The sequence below is a fragment of the Emys orbicularis genome, chromosome 8, assembly GCF_028017835.1.
Source record: "Emys orbicularis isolate rEmyOrb1 chromosome 8, rEmyOrb1.hap1, whole genome shotgun sequence".
Classification (NCBI taxonomy): domain Eukaryota; kingdom Metazoa; phylum Chordata; order Testudines; family Emydidae; genus Emys; species Emys orbicularis.
The window spans coordinates 54,451,289-54,470,492 of record NC_088690.1 but is presented as its reverse complement, the minus strand read 5'-3'; the positions used below and the strand labels follow the sequence as shown (position 1 = coordinate 54,470,492).

Genomic DNA, 19,204 nt, shown 5'->3' with positions numbered 1-19,204 from the left:
TTGTAACATTTCTTTTTCCAAGTTCCACCAAACATAAAAGGTGCTGACACACCAGGGGAAGTTTCAGTCACCCTCAACCAAGAGACCAGTCTGGAGTGTAAAGTCAAAGGCTCTCCTTTTCCTGTCATTCAGTGGTTCAAAGATGGCAAGTAAGTACCCCCTCTTTGTCTGTGGCAAAGACATTATGATGGGTGAGAAAGGAGACAGATGAACTCTACTATCAAGTGCTGCTTATGACTAATCAGTCAGTGGTATGCCATTGTAATCAGTTCAGACTCATACTACTGTTATATGTTGATGTTGTGTGGTTAAGTATATCATCTTGCTGTTTCATAGCGAAATGCCAATTTGTAAGTAATGTGGCACATGCAGTATATATTTATGGTGGGTAAAACCATACAGCACACAAACCAAGACAAACACACAGCCACTTCTTTGAGGTCATTCCATAGAGATTATTTTAATGTTGTTCAAAGTGCAGTCACTTCTTTGCTAAAATTGCTATTTTTTTTGGTGGTGGTGGATAGTACCCATGAGCAAATTGTTAAACATTTTTCCAGATAGTGCCCTGTATTGCTGTGTGTATATATAGAGATGAGATTTTATAACTTTAGACTGTATGTCTCAGTTCTTCAGCTCTTCTTTCAGGAAAGCCCATTTAAAAGAGGAGTTTTGGCAGTGCAAATGTTAGCTGAAAAACAAAAATGGTACTATAAATAGGCTGAAAAAATAGCATTAACATGTCACAATGTAGTTCTTTGCCAGCAAAACCAGCTATCCTGATGTGACAATGGCTTGCTATTCTTTGGTGTATAGACTTCAGAGCTTTTATCTACTAAACAGAGACATTTTGTCATTACTAAGGGAGTCATTATGGTCTAATAATTAGAGAAGGGGACTGGGAATCAGGAGATCTTAGTCTATGCCTGGCTCTGCCACTGACATACTGTGTGACCTTGGTCAAAACTTAAGTACACCTCTACCCCGATATAACGCTGTCCTCGGGAGCCAAAAAATCTTACCGCGTTATAGGTGAAACCGCGTTATATCGAACTTGCTTTGATCCGCCAGAGTGCGCAGCCCCGCCCCCCGGAGCACTGCTTTACCGCATTATATCCGAATTCGTGTTATATCGGGTCGCGTTATATCGGGGTAGAGGTGTATTTTGTGCCTTGGTTTCTTCTGTAAAATGGGAATAATAATAATGATAGTTAACTACCATTGGATAGCAATTTTAGCTCTTTGCATGAAAAGTTCTGTTCTAGTGCTAAATATTAATTCGTATTTTATTGCAGTGATTTTTTATTCAAATTTTCTTTATTACTATTAGAAGGGTTTTTAAAAAAACTATTTTAACACATACTTGTGGGGATAGGGAGAACAGTACCAGGAAATGAAATAAACTTTTCTCCAGGCCCCTTTTTTTGGGAGATCCTAATATCGACCTTCTGGACAAAGGACAAGTTCTGCGCATAAAGAGTGCTAGAAGACTCGACAAAGGACGCTATCAGTGCAGTGTGACCAATGCTGCTGGCAAACAAGTCAAGGAAGTCAAGCTGATCATCCATGGTAAATTTAAAAAATTCTCTGGGATTAGGTATCAGAGGGGTAGCCGTGTTAGTCTGAATCTGTAAAAAGCAACAGAGGGTCCTGTGGCACCTTTAAGACTAACAGAAGTATTGGGAGCATAAGCTTTCGTGGGTAAGAACCTCACTTCTTCAGATGCAAGTAATGGAAATCTCCAGAGGCAGGTATAAATCAGTGTGGAGATAACGAGGTTAGTTCAATCAGGGAGGGTGAGGTGCTCTGCTAGCAGTAGAGGTGTGAACACCAAGGGAGGAGAAACTGCTTCTGTAGTTGGATAGCCATTCACAGTCTTTGTTTAATCCTGATCTGATGGTGTCAAATTTGCAAATGAACTGGAGCTCAGCAGTTTCTCTTTGGAGTCTGGTCCTGAAGTTTTTTTGCTGTAAGATGGCTACCTTAACATCTGCTATTGTGTGGCCAGGGAGGTTAAAGTGTTCTCCTACAGGTTTTTGTATATTGCCATTCCTGATATCTGACTTGTGTCCATTTATCCTCTTGCGTAGTGACTGTCCAGTTTGGCCAATGTACATAGCAGAGGGGCATTGCTGGCACATGATGGCATATATAACATTGGTGGACGTGCAGGTGAATGAGCCGGTGATGTTGTAGCTGATCTGGTTAGGTCCTGTGATAGTGCTGCTGGTGTAGATATGTGGGCAGAGTTGGCATCGAGGTTTGTTGCATGGGTTGGTTCCTGAGTTAGAGTTGTTATGGTGCGGTGCGTGGTTGCTGGTGAGAATATGCTTAAGGTTGGCAGGTTGTCTGTGGGCGAGGACAGGCCTGCCTCCCAAGGTCTGTGAAAGTGAGGGGTCATTGTCCAGGATGGGTTGTAGATCACTGATGATGCGTTGGAGAGGTTTAAGCTGAGGGCTGTAGGTGATGGCCAGTGGAGTTCTGTTGGTTTCTTTTTTGGGCCTGTCTTGTAGCAGGAGGCTTCTGGGTACACGTCTGGCTCTGTTGATTTGTTCCTTTATTTCCTTGTGTGGGTATCGTAGTTTTGAGAATGCTTGGTGAAGATCTTGTAGGTGTTGGTCTCTGTCTGAGGGGTTGGAGCAGATGCGGTTGTACCTCAGTGCTTGGCTGTAAACGATGGATCGTGTGGTGTGTCCGGGGTGGAAGCTGGAGGCATGAAGGTAGGCATAGCGGTCGGTGGGTTTTCGGTATAGGGTGGTGTTAACGTGGCCATTGCTTATTTGTACTGTGGTGTCCAGGAAGTGGACCTCCCGTGTAGATTGGTCCAGGCTGAGGTTGATGGTGGGGTGGAAGCTGTTGAAATCATGGTGGAATTCTTCCAGGGTCTCCTTCCCATGGGTCCAGATGATGAAGATGTCATCAATGTAGCGTAGGTAGAGAAGGGGCGTGAGTGGACGAGAGCTGAGGAAGCGTTGTTCCAGGTCAGCCATAAAGATGTTGGCATATTGTGGGGCCATGCGGGTGCCCATAGCGGTGCCACTGGTCTGGAGGTATATATTGTCACCAAATTTGAAATAATTGTGCGTGAGGATAAAGTCGCAGAGCTCGGCAATAAGTTGTGCTGTGTCATCATCAGGGATACTGTTCCTGACAGCTTGTATTCCATCTGTGTGTGGGATGTTTGTGGGTCTCTACACAAACATCCCACACACAGATGGAATACAAGCTGTCAGGAACAGTATCCCTGATGATGACACAGCACAACTTATTGCCGAGCTCTGCGACTTTATCCTCACGCACAATTATTTCAAATTTGGTGACAATATATACCTCCAGACCAGTGGCACCGCTATGGGCACCCGCATGGCCCCACAATATGCCAACATCTTTATGGCTGACCTGGAACAACGCTTCCTCAGCTCTCGTCCACTCACGCCCCTTCTCTACCTACGCTACATTGATGACATCTTCATCATCTGGACCCATGGGAAGGAGACCCTGGAAGAATTCCACCATGATTTCAACAGCTTCCACCCCACCATCAACCTCAGCCTGGACCAATCTACACGGGAGGTCCACTTCCTGGACACCACAGTACAAATAAGCAATGGCCACGTTAACACCACCCTATACCGAAAACCCACCGACCGCTATGCCTACCTTCATGCCTCCAGCTTCCACCCCGGACACACCACACGATCCATCGTTTACAGCCAAGCACTGAGGTACAACCGCATCTGCTCCAACCCCTCAGACAGAGACCAACACCTACAAGATCTTCACCAAGCATTCTCAAAACTACGATACCCACACAAGGAAATAAAGGAACAAATCAACAGAGCCAGACGTGTACCCAGAAGCCTCCTGCTACAAGACAGGCCCAAAAAAGAAACCAACAGAACTCCACTGGCCATCACCTACAGCCCTCAGCTTAAACCTCTCCAACGCATCATCAGTGATCTACAACCCATCCTGGACAATGACCCCTCACTTTCACAGACCTTGGGAGGCAGGCCTGTCCTCGCCCACAGACAACCTGCCAACCTTAAGCATATTCTCACCAGCAACCACGCACCGCACCATAACAACTCTAACTCAGGAACCAACCCATGCAACAAACCTCGATGCCAACTCTGCCCACATATCTACACCAGCAGCACTATCACAGGACCTAACCAGATCAGCTACAACATCACCGGCTCATTCACCTGCACGTCCACCAATGTTATATATGCCATCATGTGCCAGCAATGCCCCTCTGCTATGTACATTGGCCAAACTGGACAGTCACTACGCAAGAGGATAAATGGACACAAGTCAGATATCAGGAATGGCAATATACAAAAACCTGTAGGAGAACACTTTAACCTCCCTGGCCACACAATAGCAGATGTTAAGGTAGCCATCTTACAGCAAAAAAACTTCAGGACCAGACTCCAAAGAGAAACTGCTGAGCTCCAGTTCATTTGCAAATTTGACACCATCAGATCAGGATTAAACAAAGACTGTGAATGGCTATCCAACTACAGAAGCAGTTTCTCCTCCCTTGGTGTTCACACCTCTACTGCTAGCAGAGCACCTCACCCTCCCTGATTGAACTAACCTCGTTATCTCCACACTGATTTATACCTGCCTCTGGAGATTTCCATTACTTGCATCTGAAGAAGTGAGGTTCTTACCCACGAAAGCTTATGCTCCCAATACTTCTGTTAGTCTTAAAGGTGCCACAGGACCCTCTGTTGCTTTCTGGGATTAGGCATTCTTCTGTTTTGTCCAATAAAATAGCTTTCTGTTTTGCAGGGAAACAATATGCAGATTAAGGCCCTGATCCTGCAAAGAACTGTGCATATGCTTAATTTTACATTTATCTGTCCTCCCATTGACCTCCAGGGGACTCCCTAGATCTGTGAAGTTAAGCATGTGCATAAAACTTAGCAGGAATGGGGCCTAAGCCAGCTTTAGGTATATTTTCTTGAGTTTTTTAGCTATTGAAAATATTTTGGAGCAGTTTCATAAACCTGTAGTCTCTGAGTTCTTTATAAAAATTAATATCAACTGAAATGTTATCATCTAGTTAGTTTCATTTTGTTGATTTTTGTTTGTTTGTTAATACAGTGAGGGCCTGACTTTCCTCAGTTTATGCCAGTGTAGATCAGAAGTAAAAGATCACTAAAGCCAGTGGAATTACACCAGTGTAAAATTGGTCTGGGAAGAAAATCTGGCAGAGAATGGCTTAGAATATACAGCATTCCAAAAGAGTTAGATCTATAGATTTAAAGGATTAGGTCGTCAGTTGTCATAATTTGGTGTAACTCTATTGATTTCATGAAAATATGTTGATTTATGCCAGCTGAGGATCTGGCCCAGAGGAGCTAACTATATTAACATTTAATTATTGTTGATTATTGACTCACTTATATAGCACAATTGCCTGGTGCTTTACAAACAGGGTAAGGCATCTTCCTTGCAACATAGTAAGGACAAGCCGAGCAAAGACAATTCAAGCTACTCGGTGGGATATGTTTAGGTAAGGGTAGGTATGGGAGTTATTGGTGGCAAGAACAGGGTTAGAAAGATTTCTGGGAGGAATGGATTTGATAGAGGAACTCACGTGCCTGGCAGATAAGAAGAGGGAGGAGAGCCTTCCATTTGGAATGGGCAGCATCAGTGAAGGTCCAGTCAAGCCTGCGAGCTGGGAGGAGTATAGGGGGAAATGAGAGCAGAGAGATAGTTGGGGGGAAGACTATGTTGGCCTGACAAAAAGTGAGTTATAGGAGGTTAAATTTGACATTGTAAAGGTAGGAAGACAGTGATGTGCTGGCAAAAAAATTGAGGATATCACTAGCGACCGTGGGTGGGGTGGTTTCAGTGGAATGGAAAGAAAGCAAGACAGGCTGGAGGGGATTGAGGAGAAAGCTTGAGGAAAAATCTAAGTAATGTGAGCAGATTCATAGTCTTCAAAAACAAAGGGAGGAAATAAATTGGACAGTAGTTAGAGAGCCAAAGGGGATATGCCATTAATGTCAAAGGGTACAACCCTGGGTATATAGACGGATGCTCGGAGAGGGGAATCTGGGCATAATTTCCTATTAGATCTTAGTTTTCTTTGCTCTTTAGTCCTCTTGGGTTTTTTTGTTTTTGTTTGTTTTTTGTTTGTTTTAATGACATTTCCCACATGCTCAGGAGAATTCAAACTCTTGATGTAGCTTCAATAACTTTCATTATTAAAATTTTGGAATTGAAGAGATACATAAAGTGAAATTCATGAGAAGGATTTTCCCCTTGAGACCTATAATACGGAAAAACTGAGAATTTTAACAGCTGGATGACAGCCAGGATTATAAATGATGAGTGACTGCATTTGGTATTTAGTTATTGTCACCTTTATCTTGGTGTAGTCCAGTTCTCAAACTGGGGGTTGGGACCTCTCAGGGGGTTGTGAGGTTATTACATGGGGGGTCGCGAGCTGTGGGAGGTATGGCCAATACAGAGAAGGACTGGGATATCATACAGGAAGATCTGGATGACCTTGTAAACTGGAGTAATAGTAATAGGATGAAATTTAATAGTGAAAAGTGCAAGGTCATGAGAAGGACCTTGGAGTATTGGTTGATCACAGGATGACTATGAGCGGCCAATGAGATATGGCTGTGAAAAAAGCTAATGCGGTCTTGGGATGCATCAGGCGAAGTATTTCCAGTAGAGATAAGGAGGTGTTAGTACTGTTATACAAGGCACTGGTGAGACCTCATCTGGAATACTGTGTGCAGTTCTGGTCTCCCATGTTTAAGAAGGATGATTTCAAACTGGAACAGGTACAGAGAAGGGCTACTAGGATGATCCGAGGAATGGAAAACCTGTCTTAGGAAAGGAGACTCAAAGAGCTTGGCTTGTTTAGCCTAACCAAAAGAAGGCTGAGGGGAGATATGATTGCTCTCTATAAATATATCAGAGGGATAAATATCAGGGAGGGAGAGGAATTATTTAAGTTCAGTACCAGTGTGGACACAAGAACAAATGAATATAAACTGGCCATCAGGAAGTTTAGACTTGAAATTAGACGAAGGTTTCTAACCATCAGAGGAGTGAAGATCTGGAACAGCCTTCCAAGGGGAGCAGTGGGGGCAAAAGACATATCTGGCTTCAAGACTAAGCTTGATAAGTTTATGGAGGGGATGGTATAATGGGATAGCCTAATTTTGGCAATTAATTGGTGTTCGACTATTAGCGGTAAATATGCCCAATGGCCTGTGATGGGATGTTAGATGGGATCTGAGTTACTACAGAGAATTCTTTCCTGGGTGTCTGGCTGGTGAGTCTTGCCCACATGCTCAGGGTTTAGCTGATCGCCATATTTGGGGTTGGGAAGGAATTTTCCTCCAGGGCAGATTGGCAGAGGCCCTGGGGGGTTTTCGCCTTTCTCTGCAGCGTGGGGCACGGGTCACTTGCTGGAAGATTCTCTGCACCTTGAAGTCTTTAAACCATGATTTGAGGACTTCAATGGCTCAGACATAGGTTTGATACAGGAGTGGGTGGGTGAGATTCTGTGGCCTGCGCTGTGCAGGAGGTCAGACTAGATGATCATAATGGTCCCTTCTGACCTTAAAGTCTATGATAATTTATAAGTGGGGTTTCACTCAGATTTGTTATGTGAAAGGGGTCACCAGTACAAAAGTTTGAGAACTACTGATGTAGTCAGTGTCTGTTAGTGTATTCTTCTGCTCCCAGTATTTAGTATAGCTGTGGGCTAGAAGAGGCAGAGAGAAGCCTTGTTTTGTCTTTGATCATTTCCCAAGACAGCATGTTAAAACTATTCCAACTGTTCTCAATTTTTGTATGTGAAATCACTTGCTGAAACATTTTTATATTTCATTTAAGTAGGTTTTAGCATATTTTATAGCTTTATTTTACATGTAAATTATTTAACCAGGATAAAGCTGTGGCATAATTTGGTAACCTAAAACACCCAGCTCATTGGTTTAACCCCTCTTCCCTACTCTACTTTATTTTTCTGTGCTGCCCTTTTAGATGAACATTCAATGGAAATCAGTGTATGTTAGGGTGTACCATGTATGTTTGGCAGCAGAGGAGGTATGGGTCTGCCAGATGAATCTGGTACTTTCAAGAGCAGTAAAGCAGTTAATTTAGGTTTTGCCAATTGCAATGTGTTTTTATTGCCCTTTTCAGAGATTTGTGAACTCTTTATGTTGGATAATTTTACATGAAAAGCTTGTTTGCTAGAAAAATATAAGTACCGTTGACTAGTGAGTGATAAGAGTGACTCTGGGTCAAGATTTTCAAAAATAGGAGTCTAAATCAAGGCTCCTAAGTGCCTGTTTAGGCTTATAAGTAAGTGACTTTATTTTCAGAAGTGCCGAGTACCCAGCATTTCCCACTGAAGTCAATAGGGGGTCTTGAATACTCAGCCCTTCTGAACAACAGGTCACTAGTTTCAGTAGTTGCACTAGCTGACTGAGCAGTGGAGGGACTGCTCTAGACTTACCTGCGAAAGATGGGGTAAAAACAGAGCCATGTCCTATGAGGGGAGTAAGTGCATCCTGGAAGAAGTATAGCAAGGGCCTTGCTCAACGGACATATTGGGGAGCTGCAGAAGACAGAATGGGCTGTGCCTTAAAGGTATGGTGTGGCCCTTTCTTATTAGATTCCATTCATCTTACGTGCGCCGAGCTCTTAGGGCTGGTCCACACTGGGGCGGGGGATCGATATAGGAAACGCAACTTCAGCTACGAGAATAGCGTAGCTGAAGTCGACGTTTCCTATATCGAACTAAAAGTACTTACTTCGGGTCCACGCGGCGCAGGCAGGCTCCCCCGTCGACAGCGCTTCCTCCTCTCGGCGAGCAGGAGTTCCGCAGTCGACGGGGGAGCGCTTCTGGGATCGATCTATCGCGTCCAGATGAGACGCGATAAATCGATCCCAGAAGATCGATCTCTACCCGCCGAATTAGGCGGGTAGTGTGGACCAGCCCTTAGTGTGCCACAGATGTTTGTGCTGAAAGTGGATAACTGCATCGGTGAATGTGTTGGGGATGCTGGAGGTCTTATCAGCCCAAAGGTTCTTTAAATCTTCCGACACTGTAATGTTTAACCCATTTATAGCTGCACAAATTTGCTGTAATGCGGACTCTAGCAATAAGGTTTTAATGCTGTTGTTTTATCTTTTTAAATAGTCCCACCTACTATTAAAGGAGGAAATATTACTACTGAGATATCCACGCTGCTCAGCAGCTTAATAAAGCTGGAATGTGAAACCAGGGGAATCCCAGCCCCTGCCATTACATGGTATAAAGATGGACACCCGATTATTTCAAGTCCACAAGCTCTTTATGTGGACAGGGGGCAGTTCCTTCAGATTCCTCGGGCTCAAGTCTCGGATTCTGCTAAGTATACCTGCCTGGTGATCAACATTGCTGGCACTGCTGAAAAAATATATCAAGTGGATGTCTATGGTAAAGAGAGTTTATTTAACATGCTTGTTCACCATTTGTTCTGGCTTATAAAACATGCTTATTCAATACTCTAGCTGCGCTCTCATAGAGCTAGGTTGTGTAGTGCTTCCTGAAGGACTGAAGTATCCTGTCATGCAGAGTTGGTTGCTGAAGCTGAGGTTTGGCACACATTAGCAAGGCAGCATGGGAAAGCTTGCACTGTCACAGCCTGCGCTATATCTAATATCATCTATGCAGCTATGAAGAAGGCTTCTGTCTTCAGAGCTGTCAGTTGGTACCTTTTATAAGTAGGAAACATTAAAATTACTTTCCCCCCACAAATCCCTTCTTTCTCTCCCCACCCCATTCCCCCCTCCTGTCATCTTAAGTTTCCTGAATGTCACATCTGGGGTGGCTCATGACCATGAATGCCGACCTCCGGGCAGACTGTCAAGAAGCAGGGCAAAACCCCAAAACTGTTTGTATTCTCTGTAATTAAATTTCACCAATCCAGTAACAAGTGTGAACTCTTAAAAAAACACTTTTATAGTCTTACCAATGAGTCACTGACAGTCGCCTTGGGCATTCCAGTCTATCTTGCCACCAGACAAACTGGACTTTCTGGTAGATGGTTGCTATACACCAAAAATCACAATAATATTCAGGTTACTCCCAGTCCCAAAGGACCAGCCATTTACCCCCAGGTCAACTGTACTCCGATCTCAAACCGAAGGCCATGCTTGTAGCCAATCTGTAACAAACTAGCTAAAGAGTTATTAACTAGGAAAAAGAAATGAGTTATTTACAAGATTAAAGCACACACAGATGAGGTACAGTCAGGTTTCAAAAGGTAATAGAAATTTCTATAGTAAGCAAACTCGGTATATCTTTTAGGGCTAACCCAGGCAAAACAATTGAGGACTTCTTGCATATACTTAGACATCCTTGCCCCTCAGAGTTCAGACAGCATAGTAATAATGAATTCTCCTTATCAGACATTTTTATTCCCTTCCCTCCACATTCCAGCTTTGATGGGACAAGGGGTTGGGCATGTACCATCTTCAGGGTTGTGGGGAAAGCAATCAACAAGTCTTTCATCCACAATGGTTTGTCTGATGTCTGTAGACCTTCTTTTGTTGGGAAAGAGATCACTACAAGAGGTGTTAACTGGTATTTCACACTTGATAATGCTTCTCTCCTGACTGCATGGGATTTACAGTCTTAGGCCTTGGCTACACTTGGCAATTCACAGCGCTGCCGTGGCAGCACTGCCGCAGCAGCGCTGTGAAGCGCGAGTGTAGTCGCGCCGCCAGCGCTGCGAGAGCTGTCTCGCAGCGCTGTAAGTACTCCACCTCTCTGAGGGGAGTAGCTTGCAGCGCTGCGAGCGAGCGTGCAGCGCTGCAGGCGCTGATTACACTGGCGCTTTACAGCGCTGCACTCGCTGCGCTGGGGGGGGGGCGTTTTCACACCCCTGAGCGCAGCAAGTTGCAGCGCTGTACAGCGCCAGTGTAGCCAAGGCCTTAGGTCTTCTCTACACTGGCAAGTTTCTGTGCAGTAAAGCAGCTTTCTGCTGTGTAACTCCTGAGGTGTACACACTGCCAAGCCACGTAGGGCGCAGAAACTGCGCAGTTGCAACGCTGTAAAAAAACCCACCCCGACAAGAGGCATACAGCTTTCTGCGCTGAGGCTATAGTGCTGCAGTGCCAGTGTAAACACCCTGGTCGATTACAGCGCTGTAATTGGCCTCCAGGAGGTGTTCCACATACCTGTTCTCACCTCTCTGGTCATCGGTTTGAACTCAACTACCTTGCCCTCAGGTGACCAACCGAGAGTCCCACTCCTTAAATTCCTTGGGAATTTTGAAAGTCCCCTTCCTGTTTGCTCAGGGACGCGTGCAGTGGTCTCAGCTCATCTTTCTAGGTGACCATGTTTGCTCCACGCACCAGGCGATCCCCCGCTTGGAGCAATGCTGAGCTATTGGACCTCATCAGCATTTGGGGAGAGGAGGCTGTCCAGTCCCAGCTACACTCCAGCCGTAGGAATTATGATAACTATGGACAGATTTAACGATGCATGACAGAAAGGGGCCATGACCAGGACACACTGCAGTGCAGGGTCAAAGTGAAGGAGCTGCGGAACACCTACCACAAGGCGCAAGAGGCAAACCGCAGCTCCAATGCTGCGCCCATAAGCTACCGGTTCTACAAAGACCTGGACGCAATACTTGGTGGTGACCCCACCTCCACTGTGAAGGCCACTGTGGATACTTTGGTGGTTCGCATGCTAGTTGAGAGTGGACTGAGCCAGGAAGAGGAAATCTTGGACGATGATGTGGAGGGGGAGGGGGACCCAGAGGCAGAGGATGACTCGGAGGTCAGAGATGCATGCAGCCAGGAGCTCTTCTCTACCCCGGAGGAGGCTAGCCAGCCACAGCTGTCGGATGTTGGCAAAGCGCAAACAGGAAAGGAGGCCCCTGGTAAGTGACTTTGATTTTGGGAATCGCTGAAGCAAGTTGTTGGGGACAGGAGGGTTGCAGAAAGCAGGCTTGTGTCTTTATGATGTGTACTAACACATGCCTAGTCTGAGCGGTGGAGCAGCAGGGTGTTGTTTGACTCCCTCACTTCATGGGAATTTGTCTCCGAGATCTCCACGAAACTCTCATGGAGATACTGGGTAATCCGCTGTCGCAGGTACTTTGGCAGAGCTGCTTTGTTTCTTGCCCCATTAACGGTAACTTTCCTGCGCCACTCTGCCATCACTCAGGGGGAGGTCTGTTACTGTACACAGGCGAGCCACATAAGGGCCAGGGTGAAACCTGCTGTCTCGGCAAAGACCCTTCCTTGATTCCTGCTCACCCTCAGCAGAGAGATATCTTCCATAATGAACACAGCCTGTGGAAAATGTGGGGACAGTAATGATTATAAGGCCCCACCCTTAACAGTGCTGGCTCTCCCCAAGAGCCATGTGCTCAGTGTACAGTACGGTCTGGGAACACGGATTTCCCCTGCCCCTGTGGTTACTCACCATTTTGAGGGTCTTGTGGCTCGTGTGCTTGCCTGGGGTCAGCCAGTTAGTGACAGGTATGTGAATAGTGGCTGTGTTTTAAAGCACTGAATCAGTGGTCTCTGTGTTGCAAACAATACTGCTACTGTAAAATGTTGCATTTTGGCTTCACAGATATGACCTTGGGAGCCCAGCTTCCCTCTTTGTTATCGCCGGCTGAATGGCTGCGCAGAATTAGAAAGGGGCCACGAAGAACTAAAGAGGACTTGCTGCGTGATGTCATGATGTACTACTCCGCTGAAAAACAAGAATTGAAGGAGTGGCGGGACAGCGAGAAGAGGGACCGATAGGAGAACACAATGCCAAAATGAAGCCATGGAACGGCTCTTAAGTATTATGGAGCGCCAAGCAGACACACTCCAGGCGCTACTAGCACTGCAAACCGAGCAGCTCCATGCCCGACCTCCCCTGCAGCCGCTGTTGCAAAACTCTTTCCCATGCGCCCCCCCCGCACCCCCCCAGACACCGCCAACACATTCTTATCAACCTTCTCTACCCGCTGCATTCCGCTCGTGCCCTGTCACAGTCCAGCACTGCGGACTCCCAGTACCCACTGCACTCAACACCCGTCCCTCTGCAGTTTGGCCCTGCTGAAGTACAGTACCCGCTGCACTGTACTCCAAAGGAGAAGGTTGCATATGATACCTGTACATACACAAATCTTTAACCGTTCTGGGACCCCACTTCCTCCTGGAACTCTCCCTTCCCCCATTCCTCATACTGCTGATGTGTTTTTTTGTTTCTCTCTCTCCTCGGGTTGTTGTTTTTTAATAAAATAATTGTTTTGTTTTGAAAGCAATCTTTATTCCATTAATTGAAAGCAAGCAGAGCCCTGCAAAGCAACTGGCAATTTTCTTAACTTTTCATAGTGCCTCGTCTGCAACAATCACAATCACCTCCTAGCATTACAAGCACTGCACTTCGGAGCATAGCAACAAATATTAGTGGCTTTCAGCTTCAGATTGCTGCCTCAAGGCATCCTTGATCCTTATGGCCCCACATTGTGCCCCTCTAATAGCCATGCTCTCTGGCTGTTCAAATTCAGCTTCCAGGCGCTGAACATCAGCGGTCCAGCCCTGAGTGAAGTTTTCACCCTTCCCTTCACAAATATTATGGAGTGTACAGTATGCGGCTATAAGCATAGGAATATTGTCATCGGCCAGGTCCAGTGGGCTTTTAAACGGCCAAAAGCACACTCAACAGTCATTCTGCACTTGCTCAGCCTGTTGTTGAACCGCTCCTTGCTGCTGTCACGATTCCCCATGTATGGCTTCCTAAGCCACGGCATTAAGGGGTAGGCAGGGTCTCCCAGGATCACAGTGGGCATTTCGACTTCCCCTACGGTGATCTTCTGGTCCTGGAAGAAAGTCCCTGCAGCTTCTTGAATAGGCCAGTGTTCCAAAAAATGCATGCGTCATGCATCTTTCCGAACAAGCCTGCATTAATGTCCATGAAATGCCCACGGTGATGCAGAAGTGCCTGGAGAACCATAGAGAAATACCCCTTCCGATTAATGTACTCGGTGGCTAGGTGGGACAGGACCCAGGATGCCCCTCAATGCCTTCCGCCTTCCCACAACTCTTAGTGGCAGAAGAGGAAGAGGTGCTCTGTGAGATAGCTGCCCAGAGTGCACCGCTCCAAATACCGCTGCAAGAGCCACAAGTGTGAACATGCTATTGTGCAGGCAGCTGACAGTGTGAACACACAACAGCGGTTTCCATTCAGCAGTGTGAGTGGCAATGTAACTGCTGGCGATGTAACTCTGCCAGTGTAGACATACCCTTAGCAAACATTTTTATACTTACAGAGCAAACATTTAGACATTACCTTATCACACTGGATACAAATATTATAAGTAGGGTTCATACATGCAGCATCCTACAAGCATTCCATAAAGTCGAAACACATTCTTATAACTGTTTTAACTATACAAACACACAGGTTTGCCAGACTGGTTGCCAGCTATGTATTTGTTAGTGTTCAGTGAGGCCTGGGGCCTTGGCATCAGGGCCGGCTCCAGGCACCAGGCAACCAAGCACATGCTTGGGGCGGCACCTGGTAAGGGGCGGCCAATCTTGGGGTGGGGGGGGGGGCAGCGCGGCGCGGCATTCCGTGGGGGGGGGCGCTCCGGCGGCGCGGCGCTCGGCGGGCGTGCTCTGGCGGCGTGGCGCTCGGCGGGCAGGCTCCGGCGGCGTGGCGCTCGGCGGGCGGGGGGCGGGCTCCGGCAGCGCGGCGCTCGGGGGGCGGGCTCCGGCGGCGCGGTGCTCGGCGGCGGGGGGAGGGCTCGGGGGGCGGCGCTTTTTTTTGCTGCTTGGGGCAGCAAAAAAGTTAGAGCCGGCCCTGCTTGGCATGAGCTGGTATCTGGTCTGCCAGTGTCACACCTGACTTAAGACTCTTAGTCTCTATTCTTCCATCTCAGAGCCTCATCATCTCTTTTAATAAAGTGGTGAACAATCAGCTAGGGCATTTGTCTATTAAATTGTTAACTGTTCTTTATAAGTACTTTGTCTTAACCTCTTCTGACAAAAGATGTCTCACATAAAATAATACATAATATAAAATTAGGTAGAGCCAGAGGGGGTTGGGAGGAACTGACCCATTTGCTGTTAATACATTTTCTGGCTGCAAAGTTAATCACTTGCAATATATATATATTTTCCCCTTCTCTAGTTCCTCCGGTTATTGAGGGTGGCTCTGACACAGTCCAGAACAAGCAGGTGATTGCTGGAAATTCACTGACATTGGAGTGTAAAGCTGCTGGCAACCCCCCTCCTCTCCTTACCTGGTTAAAAGATGGAGTGCCTGTGAAAGCAAGTGATAACCTCCACATTGTGTCTGGTGGGAAGAAACTGGAGATCTTGAATGCTGTAGAGGCCGATCATGGCCAGTACATATGTGTGGCCACCAGCATAGCAGGAGAAAAAGAAATCAAATATGATGTTGAAATCTTAGGTGCGTGAGCAGCAGAACAATTTCTTTACAGAACTTGCATCAGAATTAAACCTGTATTTATTTTTGCTGGTGTCACAAAACTGCAGTTTAGTGGGTCAAACGTCACATTTAATTAAGCCCAGCCATTCCACATTTTCTCTGCCAAGTTTGACAGGCCTGTGGACGGCTGCTTTCAGATTACTTCTGGGACAGTTTTCATGAGGGAGATTGTAAACATCACTTGGAAGGACACACAGATGTCTTCCAAATGTGCCTTAAGATCAGGGACAGGAGAAAAATCACAGCTGCAAAATAAATAAATAAATAAAATAATATCAAGGGGTTCTTCGATTTTTAGGCTGCCTGTAAATTTTTGGCTACATTATGCAAATCCTAAACTTTCCTTTGAAAAATGTTTCTCTCTTTCCATTGAAACCTTCACTCCAATCTAGATCTGAACACTGCCTCATTGGCCCGTCTCTATATATGAGTCATGCAAATGCTAGTCATGAAATAGCAACTTCCAGCATAGTAAGGCTCCTTGTGTTGTAGGTGCTACTATTCTTTAAGGTCTTGATTATGCCTTGTAGGCACAGATGTGCATTGAGACACCACCACCACAGGGGAGCATTGGGGGCCACAGGCTTGCAGATGCAGTATGCCCAGCTTACTGTCCCCTGAATGGCTTTGCTGGTCTGTGAATGAGGTGGGGACAGAAGGCCCTGCCTTCCCCCCATCTTCCCACTCCCTTGGAGTGCCATGATCCCCAAAGGATCAGATGGGCCATGTGAAAGGAGGGTGGGGATGGCTCTTAGTTTGCTTTCTCCATGCATAGAGGGAGTAGGGGGAATCTGGCCCTAGATAAATTAAGTGCCACACAAGAGCAATAAAAATGATAGGACAGAGGACACCATCTGTTTGGTGCCCTTCATTGCAAGGGTACAACTCTGTACATTGAACCCAATTTAATACCCTGTCCCAGTATGCGGTGGGTGCTAAGATATATATTTTACAATATGTGGTTGTTTTTGACACTTTTTCTGATATTTAAATGTTTATTCTGGTGTGTTTTTTTATCACTTTACAGTCCCACCACTTGTGGAAGGGGGAGAGGAACCTTCAAACTACATTGTGATCCTTCATAGCCCTCTGGAGCTGGACTGTCCAGCAACAGGAACCCCTCCACCGACTATCATGTAAGGGGGTTGGTATGTCAGTTATAAATTCCACCACTTGCTTAGATGGGCTTGGAAGTAATTGTTATGCACTGACCATACCATTTGATCATAGACTAAAATACAGTGGGTGAAATCCTGGCCTCGTTGAAGCCAATGGCAAAACTCTGACTTCAGTGGGGTCAGAATTTTGCCCCCCACTTTTGTTTTTTAAAGTAGCCTTGTTGGTTATACCAAAGTAAATATTTCAGAGACCACTCTGGATTAAAAAGAAGTGGCAGAACTCTACTAATGACCCTTCCCCTACTGATGTCTCCTTTCCCTCTCCTCTGGTAACTATGGTCCCTCTTGCGTGGAATCTTTCACTTCAGTCCCCTTCCCTCTCCTTTGGTGGCAGCTGTCCTTTCTGCAGCCTCCCCCAGTGCCTGCCTCCTTCCTTTTCCCTTCTCTGGTGTCTGCTTCCCCATTTCCTGGTAGCTCGCTTCAAGCCCTCACTTATCTCTGGGAGCCCCAAAGAAGCAGAAATCTACGTAATATCTCCAGGCTTCCTTGAAAAATAGATCTAGTTGTACGGTGACTTCCTATTTCTAGTTAACAGAAACATGTCTCTGGACTGTCACCCACTTTAAAAAAGATAAGCGTCTTAAGATTTTGCTTTCTTCACACTAGGTGGTTGAAAGATGGCCAGCCAGTTGAAGAGGGAGATGGATATAAGATCTTATTAAATGGACGCAAACTTCTCATCTCCCGGGCTCAAGTGTCGGACACAGGCCGCTATAAGTGTGTGGCAACAAACAAGGCAGGAGACCATGAAAGGGAATTGGATATTACTGTGCATGGTATGTTACACAAGGGAGGAAAAAAGCAGCAGACTGACTTTATATTAAAAGGATGTTGCATACCTTCATTAGCAAGACGGTATTGTAGTTTTATACAGAACTGTAAAATTTGTAGAAATGTGGCGATAAATTGGTGACAACAGTGAGTAGAATTGTAATAATCAAAGCCATTTGCATTTGAGAGATTCTGTAGGTTGCACATTAATACTTTCAAATAGTGATTTATCTTTGTTTGTGTTGTCTCTTGCAGTTCCTCCAACAATCAAATCCACTGGCCCTTCTGAGAGAGCTGTGGCGGTATACAAACCCATGACATTGCAATGCGTAGCCAACGGTATACCCAGTCCTTCCATTACGTGGTTAAAAGATGGCCAGCCAGTAAACACAGCCAGAGGAAATATCCGAGTAAGCACAATGCTTTTGTGGCATCCAAAATTTGAAAGATAGTTACACTAAAGTGCTAACACACACCCCCATTAGTTTTCCTCTCCTTTTTTATTTCTCACGCGATGCTATGGAGATGCTAAAGATCCACCCTGGAAGTCGATGGGAGTTTTGTCTGAGTAAGGAATTTGGGATTTGACTTGCAGTGTTCCGTTGTGTGAATCCCTTTAGAAATCCATATGCTGTGTTTGCTGGAAGTCTAGTTTGTAGATACAGTGTCCACACCTCTCAGCTGTACTTAATTCTCCAGAGGTGGTCATCTTTCCAATTGGGATAGCAATTGGGTGTAGCACTACTCATTTGCTGACTGGGAAGCAGGATGATGTAAATTTCTCTCTGAGCACCACCTCGGTGTCAATTTGGCACCTAAATCTTCTACTCTCCTTGGACTGTGGGATTCTGAGTGTTGGGAGACAGCCCTTCACATTGGAGAGGTTTGTGTGGCTCTCCCAGAGGCTTGATCTGGTGCAAATCCATGCCTCAGCTCGTAACTCCTTGGCACCTCAGTGCTCTCCAGCAATGGGGCTTGAAGCTGCTTTGATCTATGCTAGACTGGAATGGCTTCTGGCATCCTGCCAGCAGTCCCATGCAGTAGCAGCCCTCTCTGCCTGCAGCCACTGCTTCACAGTGTTTGCCTGTCCTTTGCCATCCAGATCTCTTCACAGCTGAACCAGCTAAGGAGCCATCACAGCCTTGTGGCTCAGAGGCTCTCTAACCTTCAAGACTAGGCCTCCTGTGTGAATGTAAGCCCCAGTCTGAAAAGAAGATGAGACGTTGTATATAGTGTAAATGTGTATCTTATCATTCATCTCAGTGGCTATGTCTGGAGTCATAGTGCAAATCTATTCTCTGCTTTCTGTTTTGGGGCAGCTGGAGTCTTCAGGCCGCATTCTGCAAATTGCCAAGGCCCTCCTGGAAGATGCTGGTAGATACACCTGCGTGGCAACAAATGCTGCAGGAGAAGCCCAGCAGCACATTCGGCTTCATGTGCATGGTAATGATGTTTCAGCCTCTCATTAAAAAAAGCTGCCTTAAAATTGCCACTTTTTAGCTTCTAACTGTCCATTCACTTCTTCTGTTTTGAGCACATTCAGGAAGGCTGTGTTAGCTTCCCACACTTGCATTATCTGCAGAGATGTGTCACTCCATTTTCCTCCTTTTCTGGTCACTCTGCTTTTGTCTGAACTCATTACTGTCTCTCCAAGAAGTTCAGGGGGGAAACAGGGCCTTTGCATCATCTGATACCAAATGTCACAGGAACGAGCACCTCTCTCCAGTAAACTCAGTGTGTCATCCTCTTTTAC

The 19,204-nt window shown here is 46.0% G+C and overlaps 1 protein-coding gene across 1 annotated transcript in view; it reads left to right on the top strand.

Moving 5' to 3' along the window:
• Nucleotides 1-19,204, top strand: part of HMCN1 (hemicentin 1) — a 358,780-nt gene that overhangs the window by 194,344 nt on the left and 145,232 nt on the right. Inside the window, exons 29-36 of the mRNA XM_065408898.1 lie at nt 23-149; nt 1,415-1,569; nt 9,191-9,469; nt 15,182-15,463; nt 16,530-16,638; nt 17,287-17,456; nt 17,707-17,861; nt 18,771-18,894. Of these exons, the coding sequence (XP_065264970.1) occupies nt 23-149; nt 1,415-1,569; nt 9,191-9,469; nt 15,182-15,463; nt 16,530-16,638; nt 17,287-17,456; nt 17,707-17,861; nt 18,771-18,894 (1,401 nt within the window). The remainder of the gene's footprint in view (nt 1-22; nt 150-1,414; nt 1,570-9,190; nt 9,470-15,181; nt 15,464-16,529; nt 16,639-17,286; nt 17,457-17,706; nt 17,862-18,770; nt 18,895-19,204) is intronic.